The 18102-nt window shown below is 51.8% G+C and overlaps 1 protein-coding gene across 3 annotated transcripts in view; it reads left to right on the plus strand.

Annotated features, from left to right (window-relative positions):
* The window catches only part of ELMO1 (engulfment and cell motility 1), a 392098-nt gene that overhangs the window by 169282 nt on the left and 204714 nt on the right, over positions 1–18102 (plus strand). For all 3 annotated transcript variants that reach the window (XM_036327308.1, XM_036327309.1, XM_036327310.1), the window contains one exon: positions 1288–1419. In XM_036327308.1, coding sequence (XP_036183201.1) covers positions 1288–1419 — 132 coding nt within the window. The remainder of the gene's footprint in view (positions 1–1287; positions 1420–18102) is intronic.

Raw genomic sequence — 18102 nt, forward strand, 5'->3', positions numbered from 1 at the left:
GCCACTAGGTGCCCTGTGTGACCTGAGCCTGCAGGTGGAGGAAGTGGCTTCCATTCTCCAGTGCTCAGTCTGCAGCTGGGGCCCCAGGTCACCCTGCTTTCAGGGCTCGCACTGGTGCTGGATGGCTACCTGCTGTAGTTCTCCCCAGGCCTCTGGTGGTTGTGCGCGGAAGGTCGGTAGTGTCGCCCGCCCTCCAGCAGGCCCTGGGGGACTTAGGGCGTGAGGCAGAGTTCGAGGGAGCAGCGGGAGCCCTGCTGTGCACATGCGCGGCTTCAGCAGCTCTGGAAGGAAGCACTCCTCCTCGGCACGGGAGGGCCTGATGGGTCGCAGATGTGCCTGCACATGTGAAGTGTGTAACCGCCTGGGCTTCCTGCCTGGCGAGGGGCCGTGCGGCCGAGCGTGACGGAGAGGCTGGGAGGGCCGCCTCACGTGCCCAGACTCTGGGCCAGGCCGAGCGCTCCTCTCAGGGCGGGGAGGGGACTGTCATTTACCACTTCTGGTGAAGGGGGCAAGGCATGTGAGTGCCAACAGCCTCCCTGATCAGAAACCCTGCCTTTTATTCATTTAGAATCTCTTTGTTATTATGGTAAAATATACATAAAATCGACCAGTTTCACCATTTTATTTTATTTTATTTAAAAAAATATATTTTTACTGATTTCAGAGAGGAAGGGAGAGGGAGAGAGAGATAGAAACCTCAGTGATGAGAGAGAATCATTGATTGGCTGCCTCCTGAATGCCCCACACCAGGGATCAAGCCTGCAACCCAGGCATGTGCCTTGGCCAGGAATCAAACTATGATCTCCTGGTTCGTAGATCAATACTCAGTCACTCCAGCCAGGCCATTTTCCCCATGTTAAAGTATTTCTTTCTACAAAGGCTCTCTAAGTGGAGTTGGGGATCCCTCATCGTCGGAATACTGTTCATAAACACTGCGTACCTCTCACTGTGCTTCTAACAGTACGTTACCCCTGGGTTCCCAAAGGTGGCTTCCTCCAGTCACACGCCTTCCGTCATGCTGGGGCACCTTTAAGAACTCCAGATACTGGGTGGAAGTTCTCCCAGGGACTTGGCTGGGGGAGCATGTGGCAGAGAGCCAGGGCGGCCCCCAGGGCGAGCAGCAGGCGAGGAGGAGGGTGCAGAGCCCACACTCACAGCACCGATGTCTGTATCTGTCGCCATTTCTCCTGGATGCGGTGATTCCAGGGGCCCTGGCGAATGCGAACGTAGGTCAGGCCCCACAATGAAAGCGGCTCTGTCCTCCTCTTCTCCCCCCAAACCCCACAGGCTCAGAGGGACATCATATTTGAGCTTCGAAGAATCGCTTTTGACGCGGAGCCTGAGCCCAACGCGAGCAGCGGCAGCATGGAGAAGCGCAAGTCCATGTACACGCGGGACTACAAGAAACTCGGCTTCATCGTAAGTGCGCCCCGCCCGCCCGCCCGCCCGCCCGCCCGCCCGCCCTCGAGGCCTGTCCTCCCAGCCGCCCGCGAGGCCCGCGAGGCCTGTCCTCCCAGCCGTGGGCTGGCCTCCGCCGCAGCTGACGTCCCTCCGAGCGTGTGGTCCGCTTGCGCCTTAGAATCATTTTCACATTTTCCAGATGTTTTGCTGGTTTAAACAGGATCATGTGCAAATCTCTGCTGGCTGCAGCGACGTGGAGTAACTTGCACGAGTGTGACTAATACTGAGCTTGTTTATCCAGCCCTGATTAAGTGTAGCCACGCGCGGTGAGCCCGGAGGCCTCGCGACCTCATTCAAGCTTCATGAGGTGCTTAGGGCTCTATCTGGAATGAAGGGGGGTGGGTGGCGACCGTGGGACGGAATCCCTGGGTTAGAGATTGGGTTACTCACACACATCATTTCTTACCAGAATCGGACTGAAATCTCCTGAAATTCAAGCACAAGGAAATGGATGTAACAGATAATTTCCTAAAAGTTTTGTCTTGCTGTGAATGCTAATAAGACGTCTCTGAGATTTTCCTCTTTTCCAATCTGCAAATCAGAACACAGCTTGAACCGAGTGTGAATCTGCCTCACTCCCGAGTTTGCCACCATCATGTTTCTGTGTGGCCTTGAGCTGGTTGAGCTCACATTCTGCAGGTGTGAAGTTGGGTTTCTGTTTTGCCCTCCGTCATAAATGACAAAAAATGAGGTTTGGGCTCTAGTGATTATCAATCATCAGACATTATTTGATAATTGCAAGTGCTGCTTCCTTGAATACACACACACACACACACACACACACACATTGATGTTATACACATTGACGTCATGCTTTATGCATTGTTTGGGAAACCTCGTCTTTCGTGGGAACGTTCTTTGCTTTTCATATCAGTTCACAGGTGCTGGTTTTCATTACGGAGCAGTTTTTCATTAGTTGGATGTATTACAGTTTCTTAGCCAAGCCCTTTTTCTGTGTTTCAATGCTTTGAAATTACGATCAAGTCTATAATGAACATTGTTGCTGCCCTTTTCTGCACGTCCACGAGCGTACTATCAGGGTAAATGGGTGGGGCTGTCGTTTATACGGAACATAGTTATAAGGCTTCCGATGTTACCGGATTGCTTTGGGTATTTTCCACCTTAACCAGCAGTGGCTCAGAGTGACGATGTTTTTGAAACTCTCCGATGATGTCTGTTAAACTTAAAAACACATCTAACAGTCTGAGTTGCTGTTTTCATAGTGGCAGTCTGAGCGCATCTTTCTCATCGGAATAGTTGTCAAATGTTGCCTTCACCTCTGCAGCAGGCTTGGCAGAAGTATTCCATCATTTCTGTTCCACCATATCCTATCTCAGTGATGACATTACATTTGATCTTTTGGATGATTCTGTTACGTTTTTGTCTTAGAGTTTAGCAACCAGCTTCTGACTGGTGGGCCGGTGAGAGCTTCCTGTGCTGGGTGTGTGGGTGCTCAGGTGTGTGGGTGGCCCTGGCCCTGCTCACACCTACCTGCTTGTTGGCAGGGCCTGTTTTCCAGGGATTTAGCCAAGGGAATGTGGGTGGGGCTCACATTCGACCTCACCCCCAGTTCCTTCCAAGTTGCACCTTTGTGTGTGGAGCAAGGTGTGTCCAATCACCAGGGAAGCTTTGCAAACTCACCCCATCCTCCTCACCCTTAACTCCTATCACGGCCAGGGCACGTGCATTCCATTGCCCGAGTCAGTCCGCATGCTCTGGTGGGAGGTGCGCCTGAGTTATGCCATTTCACCTGCCTCCTTCAGCTACACCCTGGATTTCCAGTGCATTTAAACCACGTGGAAAAATGCAAAATTCCAGCTCTTGACGCCGACTGCTTCCTAGCCCCAGATCTTCTTGTGTCTCTACCCCAGTCCTGGTGGCTTTTGTGGGGGGCAGCTGGATCCCAGAATGTTCAATGTCATTTCTCCTCTGCCCATGTGTGAGGGACAGAGAAGGAGGGACAAACTGGGTGGGACTTGGGTTGTCTCAGGGTCTGGGATTATTTCAGGTCCCTCAGGGTGTTCAGAACGGGGGTGAGGTTGGAAGCCCCTCGTCCTCATCACGCCTGGCCCTGTGTGAAGTCACCGAGTTCCATGACGCAGCTCTTTCCCCACAGTCCCTGTTTCTCGGTCTTATTCTCAGCGTTCCCCGAGTGTTCTGTTTCATACGTATTTTATGAAAAACAATGCGTATTCTTAAAACTGGAAGTTCATTTGATGTACTTCTAAGACCGTCACTACGTCTGAGGCCTCCTTCTCTCAACGCTTGAAAAGTGATTTTAGAAAAAGCAAAGACCGTGGGCAGAGAATAACCAAGAGAGTGTTGGTTTCCCTTATTCTTCCTTGGCCTTCCTTTCAGTTTCATTGTTTAGTCTCTCCCGTGAGCGAGTTGAGAAGTTGGAAAGATTAGTTAGCAATGGTTCCTAATTCCAGCGGCTCTGACCCACAGAGGTTTGTGCTGTTGAACAAGTGGGCCAACCAGAAACAGACACGCCTCGGTGGAGGGAACCGCGGGCTGACGGCGCCACCTGGAGGCCGCCCTGCAGAAGCGCTGGGAGCTGTTGGGCTCTGTCCTGTCACAAAAGCTCCCTGGGCAGAGCTCTGTGCTCTCACGTCAGGAAGGGCCTGGCCCGCTAACTCCTCACTGAGCTCCTCCCTGCCAGCCCCGCCAGCAGCAGCTGAGGTTGGGATAATCTTTGGAAATGTTAAGTGACAAGTGTGGAGAGTCGAGTGGGCCTAGATTTTAATTCTGTCTTTCCGGCTTCCCCTTGTACTTTTATGTGGTGGAGACGGCTTTTCCCCTTAAATCTCATGAACCACCCTCTGCCAGCTTCACACTTTTCTCCTGCAGCTTCCTTTCTCCAAGGAGTGAGCTGACCCTGGGGACCCAAGATTTCAAAGCACCAGAAAAAAAATTAGGAAGGATTAATGCAGATTTACATTCAGATTTTTAAAGCGTTTTTCTACCTTTTTGAGTGGCAGGAGATAACTACTCATCATTACGCAGGTATAATTATACATCTTTACAGATGCAGTGCTTGCTGTCACTCACTATGTTTTTTCTGCAAAACACATGGCAGGGAATGAGGTGAGATGCGTATTTGTACATTGCTTCCTCCATCTCCACCCTGGCCCCTGGTCCCAGACCACAGAAGGAAGCATCTTGTCTAAATGCTACTAGAGTTCAGCCATCACTGTGACTGTGGCATCAGGATGAAGCTTGGTCCCTGGACTCAGGTTGCCCAGGGTTGATTCCTGGCTCTCCCACTCCCAGGCTGAGTGACCTGGGCAAGTTACTTGACATTTTCATATCTCGGTTTCTTCTCTAAAATGGGCATAAAGGTTATCTTTATCAATAGGTTTGTTGTGTGGATTAAATTAGTAGAACCTTGTAAATCATACAGCACAGTGCCTGGCACCTAGGAAGCAGATTGTGAGTTCAGATGATGATGACATGACGGTTACTATCCGTATTATAATTGGAACATTGCCCAGTGCCTGGTGACTCTGAGACAAACAGTGATGGGGGACTGTGGGCGCTGTCAGTGGCCTCAGGAGGATAGTGAGAAAGCATAGAGCTCAAGGGACCCTCAAAGAGGAAAGGAAGATGTGTGCTTGGGAAACTGCAGGTACTTGTCCTGGCCAGTGCTGACGGGGAGAGACAGGGGGAGCTGGCCTTGCGAGTGCAGAGTGAGGGGCAGATTACGGAGAATTTTACATTCAGAGGAGTTTGAAATATAGCCATCCCTCGTTATTCACTGAGTCCATATTTGCACATTCACCCACTCGCTGAAATGTATTTGTAACCCGCAGGTCAGTTGTTGGTGCTGTCGGGGTCGTTTGCAGACACTCGCAGAGTGGCAGACAATGTGAGTTGCCCGACAGGCACACGAGGTTGGACAAGACGACACTCTGCCTTCGTGTCTCAGCTCTCCCATGTCCTCCTCACAGTCTGGCCAGGGCCACGTTGTTGGGAGTTCGGTGCTCAGGGTTGGTGATGTTGCAGTTTGGTCCTCAAGCCTCATGCTGAAGCGCTGACCAGTGCCCTGCGTGCCCAGGGCTGTGCAGAACCTAGTGGAGAAACTGTTAGGTGAGCTGAGTTCAGACGTGAGTTACAGCGCCGTTACCTTGAGGTCAGTGTTCATGAATCAACAACATATGGTCAGTAACGGGCCTTTGTGGAGAAACCCGTGTAAAACCAGGTCTGCACTAATCTGTTGACGGAAATCTGTGACTGGAGGCTCCGAGGGCCCAGCCTTGTCCTCCCCCCCAGGAAGCGGTGCCCCAGGGCCGATCATGCAGAGTGATGGTGACTTCGTAGAGCGTGGCTGCAGGAAACAGGGACACTGGGCTGCATTTGCCGTCCCTGGGAGCTCTCGGGAAGGGGTAAGCCATGGGGAAGAGGATCCGGCTGTCCTAGGACCCAGCCACATGTCCTGTTTGTGACAAGCGGGGAAGAATAAGCCAACTTCACTGGTTCTCAGGCACGTGGGATGTGAGAGACTGCCTGCCAAACACTGGCATGGCTCAGGGCAGTCTGGGTTATTGTTCTACAATGAAAGTTTCTTTAAAATCACTCCACACAGAAGAGAACTCAGCCTGTAGTGGGTGTGGCTTATATTTCTGCATTATTCCTATCAGAACTGTCTCATAATGTCTTGTCACTGAGAATGAGATTTGGTTTCTTGAAGTCCAAAGACAGCATCTATAATAAAAGTGTAATATGCTAATTAGACCGGACATCCTTCTGCAGTCCTTCCTTCTGGACAAAGCCGCAGTGGGCGGGGGGTTGGGGGCCGGAGCCAAGGCCCGTGCACTAATTTCGTGCATCAGGCCTTTAGTTAGTAAGAATCTAGAATCTGTGTATGTGGATCACAGAGAGTAAAATACGACATTTACCTCATTTGAATAGTGTCCCTCTGCTGCTCGCCCCGTCCCCATTCACAACAAGACGTTTCTGGAAACCACAGAGTAAAGAAGATTTTTAATAAAGTAAATTACTTTTCCCCACAAAAAATGGTTTCATAATCCAGATAGTATTCAAACCAAACACTTTGCTTTCAAACAGTTAAAGCCTGACCCATAAACAGTAGTTTATGGAAGCAAAAGGGCATCGAACTTTTTTTAAACGGTCACTCACTGAAATTCTCTGAGTTCCAGCTCCACAGTTAGAAGGGCTCGGTGTGGGCTGGGCCTCTGCCAGGAAGCTCTGGCCAGTGGTAGCCAGTGTGCCCAGCCCAGCCATCCCTTCCGGGGACCGTTGGGGGCATTTGGTGAAGGATTAGTAGTGACCGAGACCCCTGCACGGGACAGTCCCCGTGAACTCATGTGCCTGTTCCCAGAACCGGATCTTCTATTTTCTGCCTCATTTTCGCTGTGCTCTGGTACCATCTGATCAGACACCCCTGTCCCTGTCTGAGATACAGAGCCCAGGTCCTAATCTCTTCTAGTCTTGCTCCATCCCTGTGTAACTGGGGGAGAAATCCCAGTCATTTGTGAAGCTGGAGCAGAATCAGCCACCAGATGGCGCCAAACCACAAGCATTGGCTTCCATCCAGACCCGCTGAGCTCAGAGGACCTGCCAGGGTGACACCCAGTTACCTCACAGTCAGGCTGATCAGCCAGCAGAGGGTGAAGTGGTAGGAAGAAGATGGGGGCCTAGGGAGTCCCGCAGGGGGCTGGGTAGCCTCCACCCAGGCCCACAGGGGCGGGGAGCATCTGCACTGTCCAGCGGGCCTCCGTGCTAAGTGAGACGTGCCTGCTGCTCTGGGCTGATGAGTTGCTACCTAGTCCCCACATCTGGCTCGTCCCCGTTACCTTTGCCTGGGCTTTCCTGACAGTCCTGTACATGGGGCATCATCTGTACACCTGGTACTTTCTTCTGTTGTAACATGGAAACACAGGGACGAACACACCGGAACAGGGAAATCCACATGAATATGGACAGTAGAGACAATCACATTTTGGGGGGTTACAAAATGCACAATGAAATTAGGTGATGGCAGTGACCTGGCGGGAAGGAGTGGCAATGGCGCCTAAGGGAACTGGCGTTGGGACGGACATGGACCACGCTGTCTGGGGAAATCAGCTGATTCTGGATGTGTATTTCCCGTAAGTAGACCTTTTAGAAGCATGTTCAGCTCTTTGTTCTCTCAGCACCCACTTCTGGAGCTCTGTGTTCAGAGGTGTCGTTGAGACTGCTGTCTTGATGGTGGGGGTACTCGAGCCTCTTGAGCATTTTTCCTTTCATCTCTGCCTTTCCTTTCCTCGAGCCAAGCGACAGCCAGGGATTCTGGAGGGGGAAGCAGCGGAGGACGTGGTGGGAGGCTCCCAGCTGTCATGGGCACACCACGCAGAAACTCTCAGGTGTGGTTCATTCCCTTGATTGGCAGGTGAGTGCCCCGCCTTCCCAGTGACTCCTCCCACGTGCTGTCCTGTGGGCCACGCCTTCCCAATGACTCCTCCCACACACTATCCTTGGGTCACGCCTTCCCGATAACTCCTCCCACATGCTGTCCTGTGGGCCATGCCTTCCCGATAACTCCTCCCACACGCTGTCCTGTGGGCCACGCCTTCCCGATGACTCCTCCCACACGCTGTCCTGTGGGCCATGCCTTCCCGATGACTCCTCCCACATGCTGTCCTGTGGGCCATGCCTTCCCAATGACTCCTCCCACACGCTGTCCTGTGGGCCATGCCTTCCCGATGACTCCTCCCACATACTGTCCTGTGGGCCACGCCTTCCCAATGACTCCTCCCACACACTGTCCTTGGGTCACGCCTTCCCGATAACTCCTCCCACACGCTGTCCTGTGGGCCACGCCTTCCCAGTGACTCCTCCCACACGGTGTCCTGCACTGACACGTCCAGGTGGGCTCTGCTGGATAGTTCCTGGATGTTTTCAGTTCAGTGATAACCCGGCCCCGCCTCCATGTACTGTCTTCCCAAATTCATCTCCGTGATCATATTTGAGCTTTGTTCTCCCCTTGCCTTTTCTACTGTAACGGATTTTATCTCTAGGCCCAATTTCTCAGGGATAACTATTGGAAACCGAGTGAGGAGACAGGTTTCTGCACTCCCTGTCTTCCCCCCTCCTTTCCTGCTCAGCACCTGTGGTTTCCCTGAGGTTCATGCATCCCCTGTTAGAGCTGAATTTGTTTTCTGGTCACTAGGGGCGCTTCTAAAAAGGCACGTATGATAGTTATAGTGAGGCTAAAGGGGTTTATAAATTTACTAGAGGCCCATTGCATGAATCCATGCACCGGTGAGGTCCCTTTTGCAATTTGTAACCCCTCAGGGGATGTCAGATAGCCAGTTTCGGCCTGATCCCCGCAGGCCCCATCCAGACAGGAGGGAGCCTGATCCTGTGTGTCGAGCGTCTGTCCCCTGGTGGTCAGTGCGCGTCATGGCGACTGGTCGACCGGTCATTCGTTCGGTTGCGTAGGCTTTTATGTTATGTAGATAAGGAGCTGCTCTGTTGTGCTTAAGAAGGTGGAGTCCTTATTGGAGATCATTTTAAGTAAGGTTTAGAAGAACCCTGCCCCAGCTAAAATTTCCTGCCTCCCATTTTTGGCTTTAAAAACCCACAAAAGTTGTCCTCATTCTCATTAAAACATGGCTGTATCCCTGGCTGTGTGGCTCAGTTGGTTGTCCCCTACACCAAAGGCTTGGGGCTCCATTCCTGGTCAGGGCATATGCCTAGGTTGAGGGTTCAGTCCTAGGTAGGGACACATTCAGGAGGCAACCAATCTCTCCCTACCCTCCCTCCCTCTCCCTTCCTCTCTCAAAAATAAAATTAAAAAGTCAATAAAAAAACATATCCTTAGGTGAGGATTAAAAACAAACAAACATGGCTGTGGCAGAAAGAGGCAACTTATTAAAGCGTGTTAACTTATTTTTTTAAATATATTTTTATTGATTTCAGAGAGGATAGGAGAGGGATAGAGAGTTAGTGACATTGATGAGAGAGAAACATTGATCAACTGCCTCCTGCATGCCCCACACTGGACCGAGCTGAGCCCGCAACCTGGGCATGTGCCAGCTGGGAATCAAACCGTGACCTCCTGGTTTGTAGGTCGATGCTCAACCACTGAGCCACACTGGCCGGGCAAGAGCGTTGATGTTAACCTCAGTATGTTGTGCACACCTCTTGGCATTCGTCTTTGGTACCCGGAACTCTGGAGCTGACGGCGCCATCCAGCAGGTGCAAGGTGATGCGCAGGGGCTGTGGACTTGGGAACGTGTAAACCAGCCTGTTTCATTTGAGACTGACATGGCGCAGCTTAGTCTGTGAGCAGACTCCCAGGTTTACAGGCCGGCTCCGTGCTGTGTGGCCTTGGACAATGTACCTGACCTTTCTGTGCTGCACTCTCTGCATTAATAAGGCGGGTACAGTAACTGAGCTCACCCAACCGTGTTATGGGCACGAATGGGTTCATAGATGCCAAGCTCTTAGAAACCCTCCTGGCACCGAGAAAGTCTTAGTAAATTCTGACAGTGCCATTGCCATTGAGATCCGGTGGCTGTAATGAGCCTGGGTCTGCGTGTCCCCCCTGGGTGATGGGACCACGTCCATTCACCGTAACCAGCTGGGTCAGAGCAGAAACAGGAGCTTCAGCATGGGCAGTCACCCTGGGGGCTGCCAGGCCAGAGCCAGTGGTTCTAGAGGATTCTAGAGCTCAGCAGAGCAGACACTTAGACCCCCAAGGGCCTTCGTAAGGAGGCGGTGGTTCCTTTTGCTTCTGCCTTGCTGCTGCTCTGGGGTGAGCACGGCCCATCCCTAACTCATCAGTCCTAAGGGTCCTGCTGTCCCAGGCCTCGCCCGTGGGGATTTCCTGAAGGAGGAGCGCTCCCAGCCTCAGCATAAACCACAGAGAGTTCGCTGTCCCCTGCAGAAAGCACTTTCCATCGGCGGCTCCACCTGGATACAACCCTCCGCGGTGCCCCGGGCCGGGCGGTGGCAGAACCCAAGCTCGAGAGCAGGTCTGGGCCCAGGTGCCCGGTGGGCTGCGAACACAGCCGGCGCTTCTTCCTATGCTTGGCGGCCGCCCGGCCTCGGGGCTCTGCCCTGGTGAGCCCGTGTCCCATGTCTGAGGAACCCGGGGTCATGCTGGCTCCTCTGGGCCTCGGGCAGGAGGGGCAGCGGCCGGTTCAGGACCCAGGAAGGACACGGTCACCTGCGTGTGCCCACAGCCATCCACCAGCTTCACGGGAAGGGAGCCGCCTCCTGCTTTTATCCTCTTTCCTGAGCCTCTTGGTTCTTTTCCTTTTCCCCCAAGTAGTCACCGTTGGGCAGTGCGTGGCCTGGCTCTGCATTCGGTGACGCGGCCTCGGGCGAGGAGGTGTCGGCAGGCGGCGCACCTGGACCAGCCGGTCTGGGTCTGGGCGGAAGGAGGCGCTGAGCCGGGCGCTGGCTTCAGGGCGTGGGTCTCTAATTCTGGGCCTGGCATTTCGTCTGTGTAGGAAGACTGTCAAAACCTCCCCCGGAGGAAGGGACAGGCACCGTCTGAGAATAGCGCGGTTATGCAAGAATTGTCCCCACGGAGCGGAGCCATCTTGGGCACTCCCTGGCGTGTGCATTTTGAAGGGGAGCGGCAGAGGCTGGCAGCTCTCCGCGAACCTGGGGAACCTGCAGACTCTCCATGGTGAGATGACTCGCTCCCGGGATGGTTCCAGGACAACTTGGAAGGGAAAGGGGTGCCTCCTAGCCCTTGGCCTTTTCAGTATTCTTGCCCCTCGTCAAGTGCTTACCTAACTTTCCAACAAGATTTCTTTCTGCTGACCCATTTAACTCATCTCTGTTTTGAGAGGAGAGGGTATCGTGAAGGACCAAAGCAAAGACACTGGAAGCTGCAGGCAGACCTGGGACTCCACGCCCCACCGGCCCACACAGCCTCTGTTTAGCACATTTCCTCTGCGGCTTTTCCCAGAATTCTGCTCCTTAGCTGGCTGAGGTGGGACGATCAATTTCTTGTCACTTCCAGGTGTCATCAGCAAACCTCAATAAAGTCATGGGTAGTGGCTACATCTCATTAAGTGATGGAACTATAATCCACTTAGGCGTCCTTCTGCATTCATTAAGGATTTAAAAACATATATTACAAAATGATTCAATGAACATATTGTGTAGAACTATTTGTCCCCATTTAGGATTATTTCCTTAGCAGAGATAATTAGGCTCCTGTCAAAACATAAGGACATTTTTGAAACCCTCATTTATAGTTTTGTTTATTTGCACTTTCTATTTTAAAATTCTTCCTGCTTTCCATGAATTGGGTTATTATTCATGTTGTTTCTAACCACCTTATTTGAATTTTTGTGTTTTTTAAATGAAGGATTCTAATTCTGAGCGTAGGACATACTTGTTGCACAGAATTGGGAAATGTAGATAAGCAAGGTGACTTCGATAAAAGCCAGCCTTATTCCCTTATAGATATGAAATGTTGGTATGGTATTGGTGCATATCTTTTCAGATATTTTCTAGTGATTTGTGATGGACTGAAACATATTTAGAAGTGTCAACAGAGAAGCAGGTTGGTTTGGGTGAATGTTTGAGCCTGGGTTTGCTGTCATGTTACCCTATAGGAAGTATGGTTTCCCGGGCTGTTTTAGGGTTGGTGCCTTCACTGAGCAATTCATAGGGACCTGTATCGACGGGCGTCTATAGTTGTAATACTAGTGCCTGGAGTCAGACCACCTCAGTGGCCACAGAGAGTATCCAAACTCCGTCTCCCCACATCTTTGACCTCTGAACCACACATACATAGAGCAGACTCAAAGCAACCAAGCTAGACAAGAGGTCTGAACAGCAGCGCAGACACAGTTTGCAGTTCAAGGCCAGTCAAGAAAATTGCCTGATAAAACAAAGAAACAATGCTCACCGGAGAAAAACCAGAGAATCCAGAATCTCCACAGCTTCACGTTCATGATGTCTGGAACACAACCCCCAGCCTCCTAAAAGATGAGGAATGAAGAAAAAATCTAGCAGATCCAACATCAAGATGAACCAGGCATTGAAACTAATGCACAAGGAGTTTAAAACAACCAAGAAACTACCACAATGAAAAAAGGCAAACTGTTTTTAACGAAGGAAATCTTAGCAGGAAAAATTAGAAGTCTTAGTAGGGAAATAAACACCATAGGAAAGAACCAAGTGGAAATTCCAGAAATGGAACATACAGTTTCTGAAATTCCCACTATATATAACCTTTTATAAATGTATTATTACTAGTATTACATATAAGAACAAAGGTGAGGGCCCGGCCAATGTGGCTCAGTAGTTGAGCATCCACCCATGAACCAGGAGATCAAGGTTTGATTCCCAGTCAGGACACATGCCCAGGTTTAAGGCTCAATCTCCAGTAGGGGGTATGCAGGAGGCACCTGATCAATGATTCCCTTTCATCACGATGTTTCCAGCCCTCTCTCCCTCTTCCTTCCTCTCTGTAATCAATAGAAACATATATTTTTTAAGAAGAGCAAAGGTGAGGCATTTTGCTCTCATTTTATTACACCTTTATTGATGGCATAGAAGCTGATAGGGAAATTCCACCCATCTTTTCACCTTCACCCCTTACTCTCCTTACCCTCGAGGGAAGGCACGGTTCTGGAGTGGGAGTGTCCAGCTCTGCCCCAGGCTTTCTCTCTCTCCGTGCCACACCTGCACTTTATGTGCATTTTCACGGCCACTTTCCACAGAGCAGATTCCAGTTCCCTCCATACTTATCTCTCCCCTGACGGCTCCTCATTCAGGTCAGCTTCTAGGTCTTCCCGGTCTCCTTCCCGCGCAGGAGTTGGATGAAGGTGTCCTGAGTAAATGAAGCGTTCGAGTCCTGTCCCCATTGCCGCGCCCCCCCCCCCCCCGTCCTTTTCTCCTAATTGTCCTGTCTCCGTGGCTAATGCTGCAGGTGACCTGTAAGACAGGATGCTGATTTCCGAAGCAGCTGATTTACCGGGGACACTGGCAGAGTGTCGGCCATTGGGCCTTCTCACCAGGCTTTCTCTGTGTGAGACACACTTAATGGCTGTAGAATTGGAGTGCCTGTCCCTGCACACAGGCCTGTCCTTCCTCCTGGGCCCCTCCCTCCTGTGCTGGTGCCGTATGCCCCGCCAGCAGCTTCCCTTTGTTAGTCCTCCTGGGCAGTCTGTGCGTGTCCATTTCTGACACACTCTCTTTCACGTGGGGCCATAGATGTGCGTCTGCACACCGGCCGCTTGCCCACATGCAGCCCATTCGTTGTATTCTAAACCCAGCTTCCGTGTGGTGGCCCTTCGCCACATTTATTTTGTGGAGCTTTGAAGGAAAATAAAAAGAATGTCTCCTCAGTGTGAGCCTCTTTCTGGATCCCCACCCCGGAGGGAGAGAACGAGGGGTGCTGCGTGTATGTGTCCTAGGCCAGGGCCTCTCCGCGGCTGTGACATGCTCTCCTCGTCCCATTTCACAGGCAGCTTGTGACATAGATGTGCGCGCCCCCCCCCCCCCGCCCCGGTTTCACATCTGAAGATGCTGAGGGTGAATACCGAGGTGGCACCGGGATTCAGTGGTGATCTTGTCTCATGCCCAATCTGCTGTGGTTTGGCGCGGAGATGAAGGAACTCGGGAATGCAGATGAGAAAGGGGGGCCAGAGCAAGAGGGCTTGAGCTGCCCGGGGAATGACTTTTAACCTTTCCCACGGCGAAGGCGCATGGGCGTCCCCTGTTAGCCACCCCCCGCCTGTGGCCCAAGGGCTGTGAGACGCTGCCTCCTTCCCTCTCACTCGCAGGGAGCACTGGAGGGCAGTAGCTATGGGATTGTTACGTGAATTGACCCTACAGGGTTGGCCAGCGTGTAAAACACACCCGTGCATGAGACGCATGGCCCATGTTAACTGCCTGGAGGGTGAGACGCTCCTCTGTACTGTGCTGCGCTGCTTGCCCCACCCCCACCAGGGGGCAGCATCTTCACACAGGTTCCTACCTGCTGGCCATGGGGGAATGGGCAGTGCCTCCTCAAAGCTCAGACCAAACCCTGTCACTCTTCACCTCTTACCCTCTGAGCCTGGCCACCCAATCTTCACTGGGCAAGTGAATGCAAACCAGTGTTCAGCGGTTCTTTTGTTGGAGGAGGAGGCAGTGAGAGGGAGGACCTGCACCTTGCATGTTGGCCTCCACATGAAAATACTGGTACTTCATGGGAACGAATGTGTTGTGTGTATGCAGAGGTCTTTCTGCTACTTGCCAGGGCTGTGATGCTCAGTGTATGTCTCTCAACCACAAGTTAAACCTTATTTTCCTAAAGAAACAAGGGCAGCGATTGGAAAGGTCTTTACGTAAGACCTGCCGTCCAGAGTGCTGACTTCAGTCAGCTGACCTGCCTTCACACCCCAGTGTCGGCTCTGCTAGGCTGTGTGACCTCGGGCAAATTACGTAACCTCTCTGCACACCACATCCTCCCTGCAGCGCGAGGGCTAACATGCATTCCTGCTTTCTTTCATCCAATAGACGGTGTCTGAGGATTCCCTCACAGGTGGGATTTGGCACGGTGCTCTGGGTGCCATGCTCTCCATGTTTGCCTCCCAGGTCAGCTTCCTGTCGATGGCCGCTAGCTCCTGTAAGGTTGTGTTTCTGTCAGAGCCATGGCCGACTCAGCGTAATGAACCTGGGAGACAAAGTTGAGATTATTGAAGCGTGAAGAGTGATTTAGGAGTCATCCCCAGCGTCTTGGGGACCAGCCACCCCGAGGCGGCGAGACTAAGTGAGGCCACTCACAGCGAGAGGCTGCAGGATCCGGGGCTGCCCGTGCGCTGTCCTGATGGAACGAGGCTGCAGACGCGGGCGCTGTGGGCGTGATTTCAGGGCCGCCTCGGTGTCTCGGGCGGACGCGGTTCCGTGGCGGGAAGCTGGCTTCCATCTCACTGTGGTGCTGACCTCTCCTCGCCGTGGAATTAACAGGCCGTCCCCACAGAGGGAGTGCCGTTCCCGGGCCGGCGCCTGGAGCGTGTCTCCCCCAGGGGACCTGGGGGGCACGGGTAGGCCCGAGTGCCTGTGACATTTAAGCTCAGTTGCCTGGTGCTGGATCATGAAAACTCCAACGTGGTCCCCAGACAGCTGCTCAGACAGATGGCCGATGGGCTCCGAAGCGCAGGCTGACGTGTCCACAGCCCAGGGGCAAACCGGCCCCTCTCTCTTCACTCCTGCACCTGGGCTGGCTGTTTAGGGAAAAAGAAAAACACATTTTAGTTCGTTTTCCAGCCAAAGCTATTGTGGGGCTCGATTTTTGGTGGTTAAACTAGACATCTACATAGATTCCCCCCAACCCCAAGCCCCTTGAACAAGGTCCCAGTGGACCCCGTCCTTCTCATGGTTTCCTGTTGTATATGGACCAACAAAAACCAAGCTGACGGACAGATACTCGTAGGCAAAAGAAGCGGGAGGGGATTGGGCATCGAATGGATAATACTCATTTGCTTGAGATGGTAAAATAAACCGAATGGGGAGGGGTACAGATTTAACGCCTGCCCCCCATCATGGTTTCCTTTACTAATTAAGGAAGTCAGCGCGGTGGGTCGGACAGCAGCGGGCTGAGCGTCAGCGACCTGCCAGCAGTCACTCAGGTGTGACGCAGACACAAGCCAGATGGCTGAGTGTCACCTGAAGACGGGCAGACAGGACCCTGCTGTCAGTCAGTGATCCCGGAGGCCCAGGAGGCTGGGCCAGGCGCCTGCTGAGGCTCATCTTCCTTCACAGGAAAGCCCTCAGAGCAGGTGCTGAGTTGTGCACTGGGGTTTGGGGTGGGGTTCTCAGGTGAGCCCACAGGAGAGAGAGGCCCCTGTAAAGGAAAGCTTTCTCTTCTCTAAACAAGTCTGGGGTACAATAAGCCGCCATTGGAGAAGGAGCTGCCTCCGTAGCTCACTATTGTAAATAACGGGGCAGTGGGCTTCCCTTCCTGCCTGATGAAGTCGTGAACGGGTAGGGAGAGGAATAGGCTGGTTTGGTGCTGCCTTGTGGATACAGGTCAGAGAGGAAATGAAAGGAGGGATGCATTACAGTGTCTCACTCAGTCTTTCTTAAGCAAAAAGAAGTGCCAAGAAAGCACTTACTCCATATTGAGAGTCAAGTTCTTCTCCAAAATATCCCAAGTGGCTCAGAAGAGGATTTCAGCATGAAACGCTCTTTATTTTTAATTAAAATATAGAAAATTCTCTCTCCCCTCAAATCCTTTATGCAGTTTTAAAGGAGAGGAGACATAGAAAGGAAGTCTGCCGGAAAAGCCACCTGAAATTAAAGCTGTCCACATGCAGTAGGCTTCTCTCTTCCCCTGGATAGTGTCCTCGCTCTGAGTCCCGGGAACGCAGCTCCCTCTTCGAGAAGTTTCTTACAGTCTGGTCGTTGGAGGATCTTTTACTTGTCCAGTGACTGACTGGTCCCTTCTGTGGTGAAAATGCGTTTTCCTGAGTGACGAGTTTTTATTTAAACCATATCTTCACTGAAATATTGAATGGATAATAGTGCAAAATTCAAAAGATACAAAAGGAAAAAAAATGATACTGTTCCCTTCACCCTTTCTCCTCCCCCAGAAGCAAACACTCTTCCCAGTTTCCAGATTTTTAGTCTTTGCTTTGGATCCGGTTGGGTTCAGGAGCTTGTGATGCTCGGTGCTCTTCCTTGCTTCCCATCGGCGTGAAGCGTATCAGAGGAGAAAGCAAGGTGTGCGTGTAGTGAGGAAGGAAGGGCTTACATGTAGCCAACGACACACGCTTACGTAGACGTCTCCTGGGCAAGCTTCCTGCCACTGTAGCTACGTCTGTGCCCAAATTTCACCGTCCGAGATGCCAGGGATGGTGAGCACACATTTTATGTACAACTAAAAATCAGAAAACCGAAACTTCCTATTATTTAAGAGTTTTAAAAATATTTTACTTATTAAATGAGCTCTGCTGGACTTCATGGTACCTCATGTCACACTTGTAAATACATGGAAAGAAGGAGCCAGGCAGTAAGTACATTGGGTGAGTCTCACTTCTGATCCGTCTACCCATGAAGCCAGGCCCTTCCGGCTCACGTGCACCTCAGCTCCTCAGGGTCTGTGTTTTGGCAAACAACTTGGTGACACGGTTTAAAAAGAACCTGAAAAGGAATGATGAGCCCTTGGTGCTGAGCTCCTAGTGGCCCCACTGCCCCACTTTGCAGACTTAACACTCAGAGCACCGCCGGGCTGGGGAGGAGTGACCCGGCCTGGTTGGCCCCCACCCCAGACCCATAGCTACCCACACCCATCGTGTTGGGGTGAACAACTGCTCTCCTGTTGTCTCAGGGTTTTATTCCAGATCCTGATACTCATTCTGCTTGTGTGATGCTGGTGTGTTTCAGAAAAACTGATTGGGGTGAAATGGGTCAATAAGATTATATAGGTGTCTGCCCTCTCAAAAGAAAATTACTTTGTGATTGATGTCTGGCTGAGAACAATTGAAAGATGCTATTGATTGTGAAATTGGACCCGAATTTAGAACTGTTAGGATATGAAGACCAGTGCACCTTAGAATGGATGCCAGATGAAATAGTAACTCTGAACCTCCTTAACTAACTGGGCTTTGTAGAATCGCTCACCTTCCAGGTGAGAGCCGTCCTGAGATTGTGGACGGCTGCAGGGCTCACCACTCAGAA

This window comes from Myotis myotis, unplaced genomic scaffold (genome assembly GCF_014108235.1).
Source record: "Myotis myotis isolate mMyoMyo1 unplaced genomic scaffold, mMyoMyo1.p scaffold_m19_p_11, whole genome shotgun sequence".
NCBI lineage: Eukaryota > Metazoa > Chordata > Mammalia > Chiroptera > Vespertilionidae > Myotis > Myotis myotis.